The following is a 16263-nucleotide window of genomic DNA, read 5'->3' as shown; positions in this document are numbered from 1 at the left end:
CAAGGTGCATTAAGAGCTCCTCACCACATCAAATTGCATTGACATCTGTATAAAAAATATCAACATTATAGACTAAAGTCCAGACATTAAATGGCAGAGAAGAGATCAATAATATTCCAGGTGCACATTTTTTTAAATACTATTTAGTCAATAATAATAAATTTCGGATAAATCTCACACTTTTGTGCATTGTTTTTAATGACAATTAGGCACCTTACACTCCCCAAAACATTACTGTAATGCAAAATAGAATTTATTACTGCAACAATATCATTTACATTTTGAAGGATTTTTATAATCATTATGAAGCATTTCACATTTGTTATAGTACCTATAGTACCTAGTACTATATGCTGTTACAGTAACTGAGAATGCAATTTACAAAAAATGAAACGCCCAGCTTTATTATGGTAATGAGAATGTGTAAAGTGTGCTTAATTGTCATTAAAATGTTTTTATATTATTTTTAAAACAATTTTATGCAAAATATAGTTTATTTTCTATTGATTTTGGTGCGAAACAAACCTGAACATGATTTTGTGAGATTCGCGCTTTTCAATTCAACATTAAGCGGGATCGGTTGATCACAATTATGAAATAATTCATCTCCAAAACAGCACTTAGAAGCTGATTGATTTTCAATATGTCATCAATCACAACTTGATGCCATTATCCAGCAATAACAGCAGGTCTTAGTGAGGATGTTTGCTGATAAAAGTACATCACTTTAAAGGGAAGGCAAAGAAGAAAAAAAAAAAATCTTGGCGGGCTATGCTCTGGTCAGGGCTGGCCCGTTTCACATGTCCACGACAACATGCACAATAATTTTAACAAAGATAATAAATAAGCACATTATTTTTTTTTCACAGTTAACTCGCAAACTTTGGAGTATAAAACGGAATGGCTAGTATTTGAGATCGAGTCCAAAATCCTCCACTGTCAGTGTGAGAAAGTCAAATCTACTGAAACACAAAAGGCATTTCCCTTTCCGTTTAGCTTCACTTTGTACCCATCCACCGAAAAAAGAAGTATAACAAACATCCCATCAGGCCAGGCAAGGAGTGAACACAACATGGGTGGGACAAACAGTGTGAGAGAAGATTTTCTCTGTTTATCACCGGGCTAATCTCTCAGAAAGCAACAAAACAGCTGTTTTCACACACTCGTTAGGTCGAAAGATCAACACTATATAACTAGGCAAATTATTGACAAGTAAAACGCACATTCTGACAGAGAGAGCCAAACCTTATTGCTCATGCCGAATTGGAAAAAGACAAAGACTTACGCAAATCATGCAAGAGATCGGTCTCGATCATACGCACACAAAAGCAGCCGACCGCACACTCTAGTAGAGCCCAGCTTTACTTTTTTTTAGTATCAAAAGTGTGTGTAGAGCTGTCTAAAAGCTTGTAAAATCCCGCCCCTGCTGGTACACTCCTTATACGTCCCAAATATCTTGCGATTCCATCAAAATTGAAGACAACAAATTCAAAGACACACAATACTTAAAAATCATAGAAGTGGTAACAACCACAATGGTCATCGTTTTCCTCTATGGGTTGAGTGAAAGCCTATTGGACCCCGGTGTGAGTCACATGACATATGGGCCAAGAGGTGGAGCTGATGGAGCTGAGAGCCTTGGACGGGAGCTGATTAAAAAAAAAAATTCCAGCTATGGCCCATCCTGCTGCAATGCCTCCTCCACTACACTAGGGGGCTCCATCAATCCTTTATGCTGCAGCGTCCACTCGCCAAAAACAAAAACGGATAATGGTCATGGTCTATAATGCTGACACTCTGACAATGTTGCTTTGCAAGAAGTCGGGACAGCTGGCCAAGTCTCCGCCCTCGGGCGTGGTCACCGGCGGGGTGGGCATGCTGATGACAGCGGCAGTGATGTAGGACTGCTCTTCCGAGTTCAGGGGTACCGTCTCCTCGAACTTGGCATTGAGACTGGAGCGGCTGCATTAGAAGAGAGAGGAAGAGAGGGAGGGTGAGAATACAATCCAGCTGATGGGCAAATTCCCCCCAGCTGTTGGAGGGAATCATGATAGTGTTTCCCAGAGTATGCTGGCATATGGGGAGTGTCACAACCGGAGCTTTACAGGATTCCAGCAGCGTGAATCACTATGGGAACAATTTCACATACCCAGATCCACACAGAATCGGCATATTATACACTACACATTACATACTATGCGATAAACACAACTTATTATGCATGCTAAAAGCTATAAACTATATACTGCATAACCATTATACACACCACAGTATGCATTACACACTGTATTCCGCATAGGGTGAATTCAGGGTGATTGGGACACTTTTTGCCATTGAGATGACTTGGAAAAAAAAAAAGTCCCAATCACCCTGATTTCCCCATGTTTGCATACTAAATACAGTGCACAAAATACTGCATGTTATGTATTACACATTGCATTCTACACATTATGCATGCTACATATATGTACTAATATCCTATGCACTACATATTGCATATTATGCATTGCAAACTACACACTACATAGTATGCATACTTCTGCACATTATGTATACTAATTACTATGCACTAAACACTGCAAATTATGCACATTATACTTAATTTAACATTTGCATACTAAATATTGTGGATTACATACTGCATATTATGCATTACACATTGTATTCTACATATTATGCATACTACATATATGTACTAATAACCTTTCCCCATCCTGTGCACTACATATTACACACTATGCATTACACATGTGCAAACTTAACACTGGATAGTATGCATACTACTGCATATTATGTATACTAAATACTATGCACTATACACTGCAAATTATGCAAATTATAATTAATTTAACATTTGCATACTATATACTATGGATTGCATACTGCAAATAATACATTAAATATTGTATTCTACATTTTATGCATACTAAATCTATGCACTAATATGCATTTTACATCCTATGCACTACATATTGCATACTATGTATTATATACTTAATTCTATATATATATACATTCACGATTATATGCACATTTTTTTTTTTTCCTTTTTTACAAAGGGTGAACTCAGGTTGATTGGGACACTTCCAAGTCATCTCAATGGCAAAAAGTGTCAATCACCCTAAATTCACCCTATAATCACTAAATTCTGTGCATTATACTTTGCATTCTACATGCATACTAGATATTATGCACTACGTACTGCATACTAAGGATTATGATGAATACTAAATACTATGCACTACATAATATGAATACTAGATTTATGCACTAATAACTGCATTCTACATCCTATGCACTACATAGGCTATTGAATAGTATGCACTTTACACTGCATAGCACACATTTTACACCATATTCTACATATGCATTCTAGATATGCACTACACACTTCATATTGTGCATTACACATGCTATTCTACACATGCATACTAAACCTATGCACTACACATTAACTACACAATAATTATACTTCATACTACATTCCGAACTGCATACAGTATTATGTGCACATTATAAAATGCACAACAGATTACAGAATTATGGCTTTTTGTATTATTGCTGTTACTGATAAAATATTTTACTTGGCAAATTAATTTGGATTATGTGGAAATAAAACAATACGCACTAGATCTTCAAGAACTGCTCACCGGATATACCCACACACTATGCAGGCAAAATACAACAAACACACACTCCCCCCCTCTGGATAAACTCACCATTTTCATAAAGTCAGTATTATAAACACTTCTAATGAAATAAGAAACCTCTCTCATCTATATCTATATTCAGACCATAGCCAATATATCATCATATTCCTTCTCCATATGTGTGTTTAAATGTGCTTGAGTGCACCTGTTGCTCATCGGTCTCTCTCTGATCTGGATGGTGCTGAGCTCCTGTATGCTGCCTTTGCGGCCGCCGACCATGTTGGAATTGGGGACGTTGAAGCTCTTGCGCTTGTTTCTGCGCGAGCAGCAGGAGGAAAGACCATGCGGAGATGAGGACATCGAGGAGGAACGCGACATGGACGGCTTCGCTAGAGAAACCTCCATACAGCTTGTCTCATAGGTTTGCTCATCCACAAACTCATGATTCTGAAAGAGAAAAAAAGAAACAGGAAGTATTTATCACTTTAAGGATTGATTTTGGTATTTGATTATTATATTATTGTGGGTAATGATTATTATACTTTGCTCCAAAAAAATTGTTTGAAAATTCATAAGCTTGAAAAGTCACTTTGATGTGCTTTTTTAATAAAACATAATATAATTAATATATACTAATATTAAGAACTAGAGTAATGTTAGAAATATACAGTATTTGAGTAAATGTTACTGTAATTTCAAGTTTTAGTGAGTATCAAAGATATTAGCAAATTTTACTTTGTACGTGACAACATTTTTGAATAAGTATCTTTACATCAATACATTTGTGATGAAGAGTGCAATTACTTGTTACATATTGCATGGCACCTAACTTTTTCTGCAGCAGTTTGTTTCTGCTACAAAAGAAGTGATATCGCCATCTACAGGGCATTGAAGGTACTACATCTTGTGCGTTTTGCCCTTACTTACCCAAACTTGTCAACAAGGCTACTTTATGCAAATGCGAGTGCATTAGCAGGTAGTTGTGAATTGCAGGTATTTCATATATGAGATGAGGACATGCAGCTGGTGATGAGGCCAAAACCAGCATGTCCAGTGCAAGTAGGCTTTGACTATTTCATTTTCCTTAACATTATTTTATTTATCTGTTATATTGAGGAACCAGATTGGTTTACTTATGCCCTTTCTGAGGACTTGAGCTTAGCGGAGACTTGACTGTTTGTAGACGTTTAAGAGGCTATTGTGTCAAACTTGATTTATAGCGATTTTGAGGTGTTCAGTTTTCAGTTCAATTTTGAGTTTATAAAATAAATGTTTCATTGCTCTCCCCACAAATCAACTGTTTCTTGTTTTTCACTGGCATCTGAGGTGTTGAGGACTAGTGCATCTTTGAGCCTACATTCAGTATGAATAAAATACGTATGTTAAAATCAGATACTTTATGGCCTGGTTCTACAGACAGGGTTTGATTGAGCCAGGATTAAGCCTTAATTCAATTAGGACATTTAAGTAGCTTTTATAAACATGCCTTAGAAAAAAATACTGGTGTTCATCATGAGACAAAACAATGGCACTGACATATTTTAAGTTGCTTTCAGTTAAATTTTTTAGTCTGAGGCTAGGCTTAAGACTCGTCTGTGAAACCAGAGGCAAGACTTTTACTCAATTGGTATTGTAATTGGTGACTTGTAATGGAGTCATTTTCGCTATATCTGTACTTTTACTCAAGTATGGTTTTCAGGTAGTCTTCACCTTTGGAAATTGAAACTAAATGAAAACTAACTAAATAAATAAATTCAGAAGTTTACTGCATGCCATTTGTGCACAATCTGTTTTATGTTTTTAGTGCTGTCTAAATTGAGTTCTCAATAAGTTCAGTAATTGCTGACAAGAACTTAAATCTCAAATACCTTTGTCTCTAAAACAAATATTGCACAAGCATTTAATAATGTGAGCCAGTAAAAACAAAGATCAGAGGGTGTCCTTGAATCCAAATTTACTGTAGCATTGGCTGTTTCTTAAACATTCCTGCATCCTCAGCAGGGCACTGGAATTTTCCTTTCAAATGTCTCGAGTCTAGTGCCCTAGGAAAGCATGAGTGGGTCACAGTCTGTTCTCTAGACTGTCATGAGACTAGCTGGCAGGGGACAACAGTGGCTGTCATTTTCATGCCAGCGTCTGACTAATGATTGCACTTGAGAGAAAAACTGCACTTATTTGTGGCAAACCCACAAGGGTGCAGAAGTCGTCAGGCACTGGTTGATGTTAAAGGTTATAAAATGAAATTTCTGTCCACTTTCACTCGAATTTTTTCCCTCTGCCAGAGCTCTCAAATTGTGTTTTATTCAAATGTGGTATGCGAAGCAGCAATTATGCCAAATAGAATTGGTTATCATGTCATAACCGATCATGTCAGCTATCTGTTCAAAGTCTGTTCAAAGTTATTTTTAGAAAACTTGGCCTTTTTAAAGAAAAACCTGGAAATTAGCACTTGTACTTGGAAAATAAGTTGTATTAAATACTTTTATGTACTTTTACACAATACTTTTAAGTAAGTTTTTTTTTTTTTTGGAACTACAGTGTCTGTTCTTGCACCTGGGATAATATGCCAAACTTCTCCTTTTGTGATCCTATGAGGAAAGAAAGTCATACAGGATTGAAACAACTTGAAGTGGAATATATGATAACAGAAACTTCATTTCCACTTTAAATACAGTCAATACAGACACCTGTTCATTGAACCTTCTATAAGGTACTAAAAAAACAGCTGAGAAAGAATATAAAATTGTAGAAGAACCTCATTATGATTCTTACAGATGTGCTTAGTGTGCCTTTTAGGACAACTGTATATCAAAAAAGATCAAATAATGACAAAGCTGAATTGCTGAGAAGAGCTTTCAGTTATGTGTAAAGTTTTTTCCAGAGGTTTCTTACCGTGGTTTTCTCTAAGCAGTGCAGGAGATGGTGATGCTGGGTCTCAAAAGTTGGGTTGGACTTACATACCAAAGCTTGGCCCGCCTCTTTTGACGCCTTTTGGAGAAACAAAAAAACACTGCTTATCAACCTATCAGAGCAGAAAGAAACTGAGAGAAAAGACAACACCAATGACAGCAAGGCCTGAATTCTCACAATGATCCAACAATGTTGAGACAATGCTGAGGAACATTTAACTACTTCATTGTGACAATGGTAGGCTCTAGGTCACTGCCCCGTCCTGTTCTCTCAACATTACTACACTGACGGACAGCTCTAGGTTCAAAAACAGTGGACAACAGAAACAAGAGTATTCTGTGTCTGCAAATGTATATTGGATTTGTATATAGATACTAATTATTGAAAAAAAAAAAAAGTATTTGTCTAAATAAGTGTCTGCTGTATTTGAACCATGACAGCCACCGTACCCAAACTCACTAGAGCCTTAATGAATCACCATGACGCAGTGACCAGGCAACTAGAGCAGGGGTGTCCGATCCCTCTTCTGTAGGGCCAATGTCCTGCAGATTATAACTCAACCTGCCCCAACCTGAATCCAATCCTAAAGACCAAGGCTGCATCCAAAATCGTATTACAACTAATAGAATGCATCTGGACGTTTCTGAATGGTTACATTTATGTAGTTGCTGTGGAGTTGATTCAAATAATCTTTTGTGCAAATCCAGCATTGAATTGACCCTCATTTGTGAAGCAGTTTCTCTTCTCTAAAGCAGCCCAGCATGGCCTCGCCCCCTCTATTGTGTGTTCTCGTGGGCAGGGTTTATGAAAATGTTATGGTTAGTGATGTCACTAACCTGGGAAGAAGCTCGTTGTAGTCCCTACTAGACGTTTACTGTAGTCCTTAAACAGAGAATTCTCCCTTTGCATTGAACTTTGAGCGTCGTAACTTTGTAGATGTTGTTTATGCTCAAACAGCAACATAACACATTAACTAAAGTTAAAAAAGTGAAATCCTAATCAACCACCCCTTTAATTAGTATTAGAGTTAAATTTTGTAGGATAGTGGCCCTTCAGGAGAAGGACCGGACACACCTGGACTAGGGCGCCGCTCACCGAGAACCCGCGAATGGTCAACAGGCACTCGATCAACACGCCCTTGTGGTCTCTGCCTCACATTAAACCCCGCCTCCCATTTCAATGCTGGCCAATCAATGACATGCAGCTCAGACAGTTTCATTCCTCCATGTGATGAGTTCTAATGATGTCATGAAGAGAGAGAAAGAGCACAGGCCAGTCCGGAGAGAAATTCACTCAAAAATGCATGTTAAAAAATGCATGAGTAGTAGTTGTCGAAAAAAGCAGTTAAAACAACAAGTAGACAAGATACAAAAAGTAATAAAGAGATAAAACCCAAAAGCAAAGTAGTTGAGAGATGGAGAAAAGGGTTGCAGTAAAAAACAGGGGGCCCAGTTGGTACTGGAGCGGATGGGAGTGGCCCCCGCAAGGCCAAGCCGCATGCACCGCACTGCCATTGGACAAGAGGACACACGATTATTGATGGTCTCAAGACCAGCCACCAGGAAGAGGTGCTGGCGTACCCGGTCTAGGTGTGAGAAAGAACGAAAGAGAGTGAGAAAGATAGAAAGAGAGTTAGAGGAACACCACGGAAGCGTTGAATGGGGACAGCCCTGCTGGACCCCGGCCCCCTGGCGGAGAGGTGAACGGCCAGGGGGGAAGAGGGGTCCACATGCACCAGCACCAGCCCATCATGTCACGTTTCATTAAGAGAGACCCCGGCGAATTGGTTTTCACCGTTACCTCCTCCTCCGCGTCCGCCAGCATTCCATTGCGTTTGTACTGCAAATAAGCGTTAGCACCACCGCTCTTCGCTGCACGAATTCTAGCAAGCCTGGTTTTCTGTTCAGGTGGACAAACACACGGGTGTTTAGCCTAACACGTCCTCCTCTCGTGTTCAATGTGGGTGAGAATGTGATTGTGGTGTGACTGGAGGCTTGCATGCTCATGTCTGAGATGAAGAATGGCAATGTGTCGTATGTTCTCTGTTGAAAGTTCTTTGATAAAATGAAAATTGTAACAATACCAGTCTTATTGTAAGGTGGCTAGATGTATATTACAAAGAGCAGATATTTTGACACCGTATATAAAATATATAAGATATTTTAGTTGAAATCCGATGGCTCCGTGAGGCCTCCATAGGGAGTAATGTCACTTCCTCTGTCAAGATCCATAAAGGATCAGTTCATGTGAGTACAGTGGTTCAATATTAATATTATAAAGCGACAAGAATAGTTTTGGTGCGGCAAAAAAACAAAATAACGACTTATTTAGTGATGGCCGATTTCAAAACACTGCTTCATGAAGCATCGGAGCACAAATGAATCAGTGTATCGAATCATGAATCGGATCGCGGGTCAAACCGCCAAACTGCTGAAATCACGTGACTTTGGTGCTCCGAACTGCAGATTGGACACACAGATTCACAATGCTCCGATGCTTTCTGAAGCAGTGTTTTGAAATCAGCCATCACTAAATAAGTCGTGATTTTGTTTTTTTGCCGCACCAAAAATATTCTCGTCACTTTATAATATTAATATTGAGCCACTGTACTCACATGAACTGATTTAAATATGTTTTTAGTACCTTTATGGATCTTGACAGAGGAAGTGTCCATTGCTCCCTATAGAGGCCTCATGGAGCCATCGGATTAGAACTAAAATATCTTGATTTGTGTTCTGAAGATTAACGAAGGTCTTACGGGTGTGGAACGACATGAGGGTAAGTAATAAATGACAGATTTTTCATTTTTGGGTGAACTAACCCTTTAAAATTGTGTGTTATAAAGTCAGAATTGCGAGTTATAAAGTTAGAATTACTAGTTTCAAAATCAGAATTGCGTGATAAGATATAAACTCGCAATTGCGAGAAAAATTTACACGTAACTCTGACTATAAATTCTGACTTAATAACTTGCAATTGTTAGTTTAAATCTTGCAATTCTGAGAAAAAAGTCAGAATTGTGAGACAAAAAGTCGCAATTACTTTTACAATTTTTTTTTAATTAGTGGTGGAAGCAAGCTTCCATATTTCATTCATCAAAGAAACCTAAAAAAGTATCATAGTTTCCACATAATTATTAAGAATTTCTGTTATAACTGTTATACATTCTGTTATATATTAAGAAATCTTTCTTGAGTACAAAATCAGCAGAAATTATTTTTATATATATATATATATATATATATATATATATATATATATATATATATATATATATATATATATATATATAATATATATATATATATAATATTATATTATAAACATAATAAAATATAATATTAATGATTAAATAAAATATACATGGAATTATTAACAAATATATTTAGAAAAATATGCCAGAAATTTCAGTATTTTCAGGCATTTTTTTTAATCTCTGGATACATTTCCAGCAATTTGTGTCAAAATATCAGACTGCTATATTAAAATGTTAAAATTTTTTAAAAGTAGTTTATTTTTTAATTTTAAGTATTGTAAAAATTTAAGGGTATCGGTATCGACTACTAAAATTTTGGTATTGTTACAAACTTGACTTCCTCTCTCATTTGTCCCTCTTCTATTCTCGCTCTCAGTTCCCAGTTAACTGAAAAAACAGACTGTTGTTCTTGGGTGGACTGGTTGGACTGTTTGTGCATGCGCAGAGGGGGAGTGGGATATCTGAACTGTTTGTCTCCCCCATGGGATGGCTGGAGCTGAACAGCTAAATTAAGAGAAGACACTCATCTAATGAGATATGATGTGATGTCACTACGTCTGTGTATTCTGATCACCCCCAGAGGAGAACAGGCTACAGAACACAGCATCTGTTCTTCCTGTGCCTGATCTCATTGGCCAAGTACACACTGCAGCTTAATACAGTTGTGACTCCTCTCATATTAGTGCTTAATCTCATTCTGTAAGCTACACAGAGTTCTGTCATTTAGAAGTTTGATGATGACCAAATAATTTTGTGTAGTATAACTAATTTAAAAAGCATGAACAATAAAATTTGGTTTACTAAACGCTGACAGATGTCACTAAAATTAAAAGATTTAAACCACATGTCAATCATTGCAAGTTCAGAAGTGACTCCTGTTTTCCGTATGCACATGAAATGATGATTTACGGCAGGAATACTCACAACAAGAAATGACAGATCACAAGGCTCGTGAAATAATGAATTCAAACGTCTGGCTAATGCATCGACTAATGTAGTGTGTGTGTGTGTGTGTGTGTGTGTGTGTGGACAGATTATAATGGCAGTCGCTGTGCAGATGGGCTGTAAAACTTGCATTTAAATTTAATTGTGAAAGTAATCAGATTAATTGAGGTTTCAGAATTAATTGAATCGTTTCTTTTTAAATAATCCTGACGCATCAGGAAATGCAAATTCCATCATCACTGATTGGAGCACAGCTACATTCCACTTGCTGCATATTCAAACATCAAACTGTGTGTGTCGCAGCTAAAGTGTAAGATAACAGCATACCAAAAAATTTTTTTTTCACTGGTTCCTGGAATAGCAAAATTAGAGTATTTAGGAGATTCATTTGTATGGAAGCTTGTTTCTGCCACTGGAATAAAATATAATTCTGACTCAGAATTTTGAGTTTACATCTCACAGTTCAATTTTATAAATCACAATTGCGAGTTCATATATCACAATTCTGAGAAAAAGTAAGAATTGAGAGATATAAACTCACAATTCTGACTTTTTTCTCGCAATTGCAAGTTTATCTCACAATTCTGACATTTTTAATTAGAATTGCAAGTTTATATATCACAATTTAGACTTTGTAACTTACAATTGTGTTTATATCTTACAATTCTGAGAACAAATGTCAGAATTGAGAGATATAAACTTGCAGTATAAACTTTATTTCTTGCAATTTGGAGATTATAACGTGCAATTTTGGACTTTGTTTCATAGAATTCTGAGTTTATATCTCGCAATTCAGTTTTTTTTTTTATCACGAAATAAAATTTATAAGGTAATTGTGACTTTTTTTCTCGCAATTGCGAGTTTATATCACAATTTATACATTATAATTCACAACTGTAAGTTTATATCTTACAATTTTGAGAAAAAATGTGCCCAGGAACTCGCAGTTCTGACTATATTTCTCGCAATTTTGAGTTTATAATGCGCAAATTTTTACTTTTTTTCACATAATTCTGAGTTTATATCTCACAATTCAGTGTTTTTTTTTTTTTTTTTACCACGGAATAAAATAAAAAAGGTAATTGCGACTTTCTGCCACTTTTTTTCCTCTCAATTTTGAGTTTTTCATCTCAAAATTTTGGCATTTTTTAAAACGAATATGACAATTCAGACTTTATAACCCACAATTGTGAGTTTATCTATTAAAATTCTGATAAAAAAAAGTTAGAATTGAGAGATATAAAATCACAGTTCTGATTTTATTTCTGGTAATTTTGAGTTTGTAACACTCAAATTTTGTCTTTTTCTCACAGAATACAGAGTTTATATCTTGCAGTTTAGATTTTTTCACCACAGAACAAAGGTAATTGTGACTTTCTATGTTACTATTCTTAATTTTTTTCGCCCGCAATTGCAAGTTTATATCTCACGATTCTAAATATATCTCACAATCAGAACTGCGAAGGAAAAATTGGAATTGTGAGTTATAAACTCACTTACTTAGTGGTGGAAACAAGCTTCCATACACTTGCACTTTTAAATATATCCTAAACATTGCAGTGTGTATGTGGCCGTTTTTTCTTTTCTTATATTCTGAATCTCTCTCATAATTTCTTTATATCTGCCATTCTCAAAGTTTCTCTCTGCCTATCTGTCTTGTTTCTGTGTGTTTGTGTTTCTGTCTGCTGTGTTGAAGTAAGGGATGAGATCTGGGCATGCACTAGAAATGATGGTTCCACAGAGACCTGCAGTTAACATACCACCGAGACACACACACAACTCAGCGTGCAGACATCTGGGTCACAAGCACATTGTGCCAAGTTGTATTAAATACTATCCCAGCGTCATTTTTCTGTGTTTGTGTGTTCGTGGTCCTGTCAGGCTTTAATCTCTTTGCCACAGCCAGACCTGCTTGCATTTCAAGAGAACATCTACATTTGAGCGCAGCTCCATTTAGCGCCGTGAGGTCAGAGGCCGTGGGCCCACGCTAGTGTACGTTACCTTTTGGGCACGTCGCTTCTCTGCACGTTGACTCTGATGGTAGATCCGACTGAAATTGGACACAATGACAGGAACGGGAAGAGCGATCACCAACACCCCACTCAAAGAACAAATAGAGCCGAAGATCTTCCCCATGATGGTCTTAGGAACCATGTCTCCATATCTGTAACACAGAAAAAGAGAGAGTCACAACATAAATATGGGTCAGTGGCAACAGTTCAGAGACAAATCCGACGATGAAAAGCAGAAACCTTTAAAAAAATCTAGTTTGAATAAATTCATAATAAAAAATGCTGATTTAATCACTCTAAAAATGTCTAGTGGTGTAACCATCAAGCAAAATCATATACAACCCGAATTCCAGAAAAGTTGGGACGTTTTTTAAATTTGCATAAAATAAAAACCAAATGACTTTCAAATCACATGAGCCAATATTTTATTCAAAATAGAACATGGATAACATAAATATTTAAACTAAGAATTGTTTTACAATTTTATGCACAAAATGAGCTCATTTCAAATTTGATGCCTGCTACAGGTCTCAAAATAGTTGGGACGAGGGCATGTTTACCATGCTGTAGCATTTCCTCATCTTTTCAAAACAGTTTGAAGACGTTTGGGCTTTGAGGTTCATAGTGCCTTCCAAAACATGCAAGCTGCCCATACCGTATGCACTTATGCACCCCCATACCATCAGAGATGCTGGCTTTTGAACTGAACGCTGATGACAAGCTGGAAGGTCTCCCTCCTCTTTAGCCCGTAGAACACTTTTTCACTTTGAAACAGTCCATTTTAAATGGCCCTTGGCCCACAGAATGGGGCCACATATGTGGCTTTCTTTTTGCATGATAAAGCTTTAGTTAGCATCTGCAGATGGCACGGCGGATTATGTTTACCGACAGTGATTTCTGAAAGTATTCCTGGGCCCATTTTGTAATATATATATATATATATATATATATATATATATATATATATATATATATATATATATAATTAGTATACATTTTAAAAATATATTCATACTTTGTGCTTGATGGTTATACATATAAAATGATCATGGTATCATAGGAAAAAAACATGAATATCAGAGTGTACAAAGATATTTTTTCAAGGATTTTTCTTTCTTTTTTTTTTTTAAAGTGTCACAATATCTGACCTTTAAACACATACTGACAGTCATGAGGGTCTACATGTTTAATCTGTGATATTTCCTAACAAATTTGCTTTTATACCAGAGTTTTTATCTTCAAGAATTTCAGCCTTTCAATGGGACTTTTTCTGTATTAAAATCTCAATCAGAGCACCTACATATTTTTCCCCTTCAAATCCCACATAAAATATCCAAATGAATTTTAATTAAAAAATGTTCATCGTAAAATAAGTGTATTCAAATCATTGCTTATATAATGTAGTTTTGAATAGCTTAATAGTTCCAGGCAAAAAAAAAAAAAAAAAAATGCTATCACATCACTGTCCCCGAAATTGCAGAAATATTTTACATCTTCACAAGCTGGTTTTATTTCTTACTTCTGTAGCCTTAATTTCCATCAGCTCAGGTGATTTCATTTGGTAAAAATAAATGGATGACAGCACTAGGGGGCACTAGAGAACCATACAGCATGGGACAAATGTTCAGTCTCCAATTTTGAGTGAAAATCTCTTTTTTTTTTTTTTCTTCTATAATTGACCGCAGGCTTTTTTCCTCATAAAGCCCTAACATCCTCAAACTTTTAACTCGATGTTAAAAAATGACTGTTCGCATGTGGTGGGAAGACTGCATGTGTGTGTGGGCTCAGTTTCATGCTACGAGATCAAGTTCTCCGACCTACTTTCCCAACTCTCAATTTAAAATTACATTCAAATAATAACCATTACAATAATCCAAAACGCTCATATTCCACACGTCATTCTAAAATGGCATTCATGTGAACATGCTGTCTTGAGAACACACAGTACTGGCACGATTTCATTCTTGTTCCAACAAACACAGACACACACACACACACACACACACACAACCCTTCTGTTGTACCACCTCCTCTTCATCTTTTTAAAACAGGCCAATGCATGACAAACCAACTCCGTCACTGGCATTCGGAAGACGATCTGCCTTTAGTCAACAGATTGATGGTTCATTACATCAGTCTCAAAGCTGTCATTCAAACAGCATCACTTTAAAATGTTAATGGGGATGTATACTACTTGCACTTGCATAAAAAGTCTCATGATATTACCATGTTTTTAGACATTTACCACCATGGTAAAACTATAATATTCTTTGAAGGACATTTACATATATTAATTTAGCTGATACTTTCATCTAAAGTGGCTAACAACTGAGGAATATCGCCAGCAAGTAGCATGTAAATGCAAATATTGTAATCATTCGGTACCGTGGTAAGCCTAGATGCCACAGTTTTTCTGTCATCACAGATTTTTCATCACAATTATTTTGCTATGACTGAAATTTTAACCTCTGAAGTGAAATTTGCCTTCAAAAAAACATTGGGGTTACATTACATACAGTAGCTACACCTTACATGAATGTTCAGTTTTCAGACAGAGCATGAACACAAATAAGCATGCAACCGTTTGAAATCAGCTGTCAAATGTACCGAACTGAGTCAAAATAGCCTTGGTTATTGGACCCGCAGATGAACTATATGCCTTTCTCCACTGACGTTCTGAGTTGTTCAAAGCATTTGTAAGGATATTGATTGTTAGAAGGCAGCTGACTGACTGACATGGTGAACGGGAACATGGTTTGTGTAACATTAGCAACACATTATTAGCTGTTTGATAACATAGTCAAGCAAAAAGCTAACCATATTAATTACCATCATGTGTCCGATGTTGTAAAGAGCGATACCATTGTGCAGCGTTTACCTCAGTAAGTTGAGTGAGTTAATCTCTGGTGTGAGTAAGTGGAACCTGGGCTAATTTGCATATTCATTGATCCGCGTATACTAAATGAGGCAAGGGTGTAGAGTTACATTCAACCTATTTTAAGGCATAATAAAAAAAAATCATAGAAAAAAACAAACAAACATTAAATATGTAATTTTGGTGATCAAAGATGAGTTTCTTTAAAATATCTTTGTCACTTTAAGTTGAATAAACATCATGGTGATGTACATGTGCTTCAGCGGTCAGTGTTGTCTTTTTGAAATGCACAACAGAGCTGTGCATTTGCTTTGCGCTCATCTCCTCTCAAAGGACATATGCTATGATTTAAAAGAATTAAAAAGTGAAATAAATTAGCATTCTGAGTTTCTGAAAGCAGTGCCGTAACGGTGCTGAGAGGTTTCCGTGCTCTAAGTGAAGGATCTAATTGAATTACGGCAAAGAGAATATGAGCTCAAGGGGCCCGATGCGACAAAGCCTCGAAAGACTGAGCCATAATTACGAACGGCACAGAGTCGTCTTCTCCAATTAAACGCCTGTAATTAAATATGCCAGCGAGAGAAAAGGAGAGAAAGACAAGACACGCAAAGAGTT

The 16263-nt window shown here is 36.6% G+C and overlaps 1 protein-coding gene across 1 annotated transcript in view; it reads right to left on the bottom strand.

The window, feature by feature from the left end:
- Positions 1-1781: 1781 nt before the first annotated feature.
- Positions 1782-16263, bottom strand: part of kcnd2 (potassium voltage-gated channel, Shal-related subfamily, member 2) — a 131543-nt gene continuing 117061 nt past the window's right edge. Inside the window, exons 2-6 of the mRNA XM_067390949.1 lie at positions 12763-12925; positions 8361-8459; positions 6543-6638; positions 3856-4097; positions 1782-1962 (exon numbers count right to left, since the gene is read on the bottom strand). Coding sequence (XP_067247050.1) covers positions 1782-1962; positions 3856-4097; positions 6543-6638; positions 8361-8459; positions 12763-12925 — 781 coding nt within the window. The remainder of the gene's footprint in view (positions 1963-3855; positions 4098-6542; positions 6639-8360; positions 8460-12762; positions 12926-16263) is intronic.

The sequence above is a fragment of the Chanodichthys erythropterus genome, chromosome 8, assembly GCF_024489055.1.
Source record: "Chanodichthys erythropterus isolate Z2021 chromosome 8, ASM2448905v1, whole genome shotgun sequence".
NCBI lineage: Eukaryota > Metazoa > Chordata > Actinopteri > Cypriniformes > Xenocyprididae > Chanodichthys > Chanodichthys erythropterus.
This window is presented reverse-complemented; position numbering and strand designations above follow the sequence as displayed.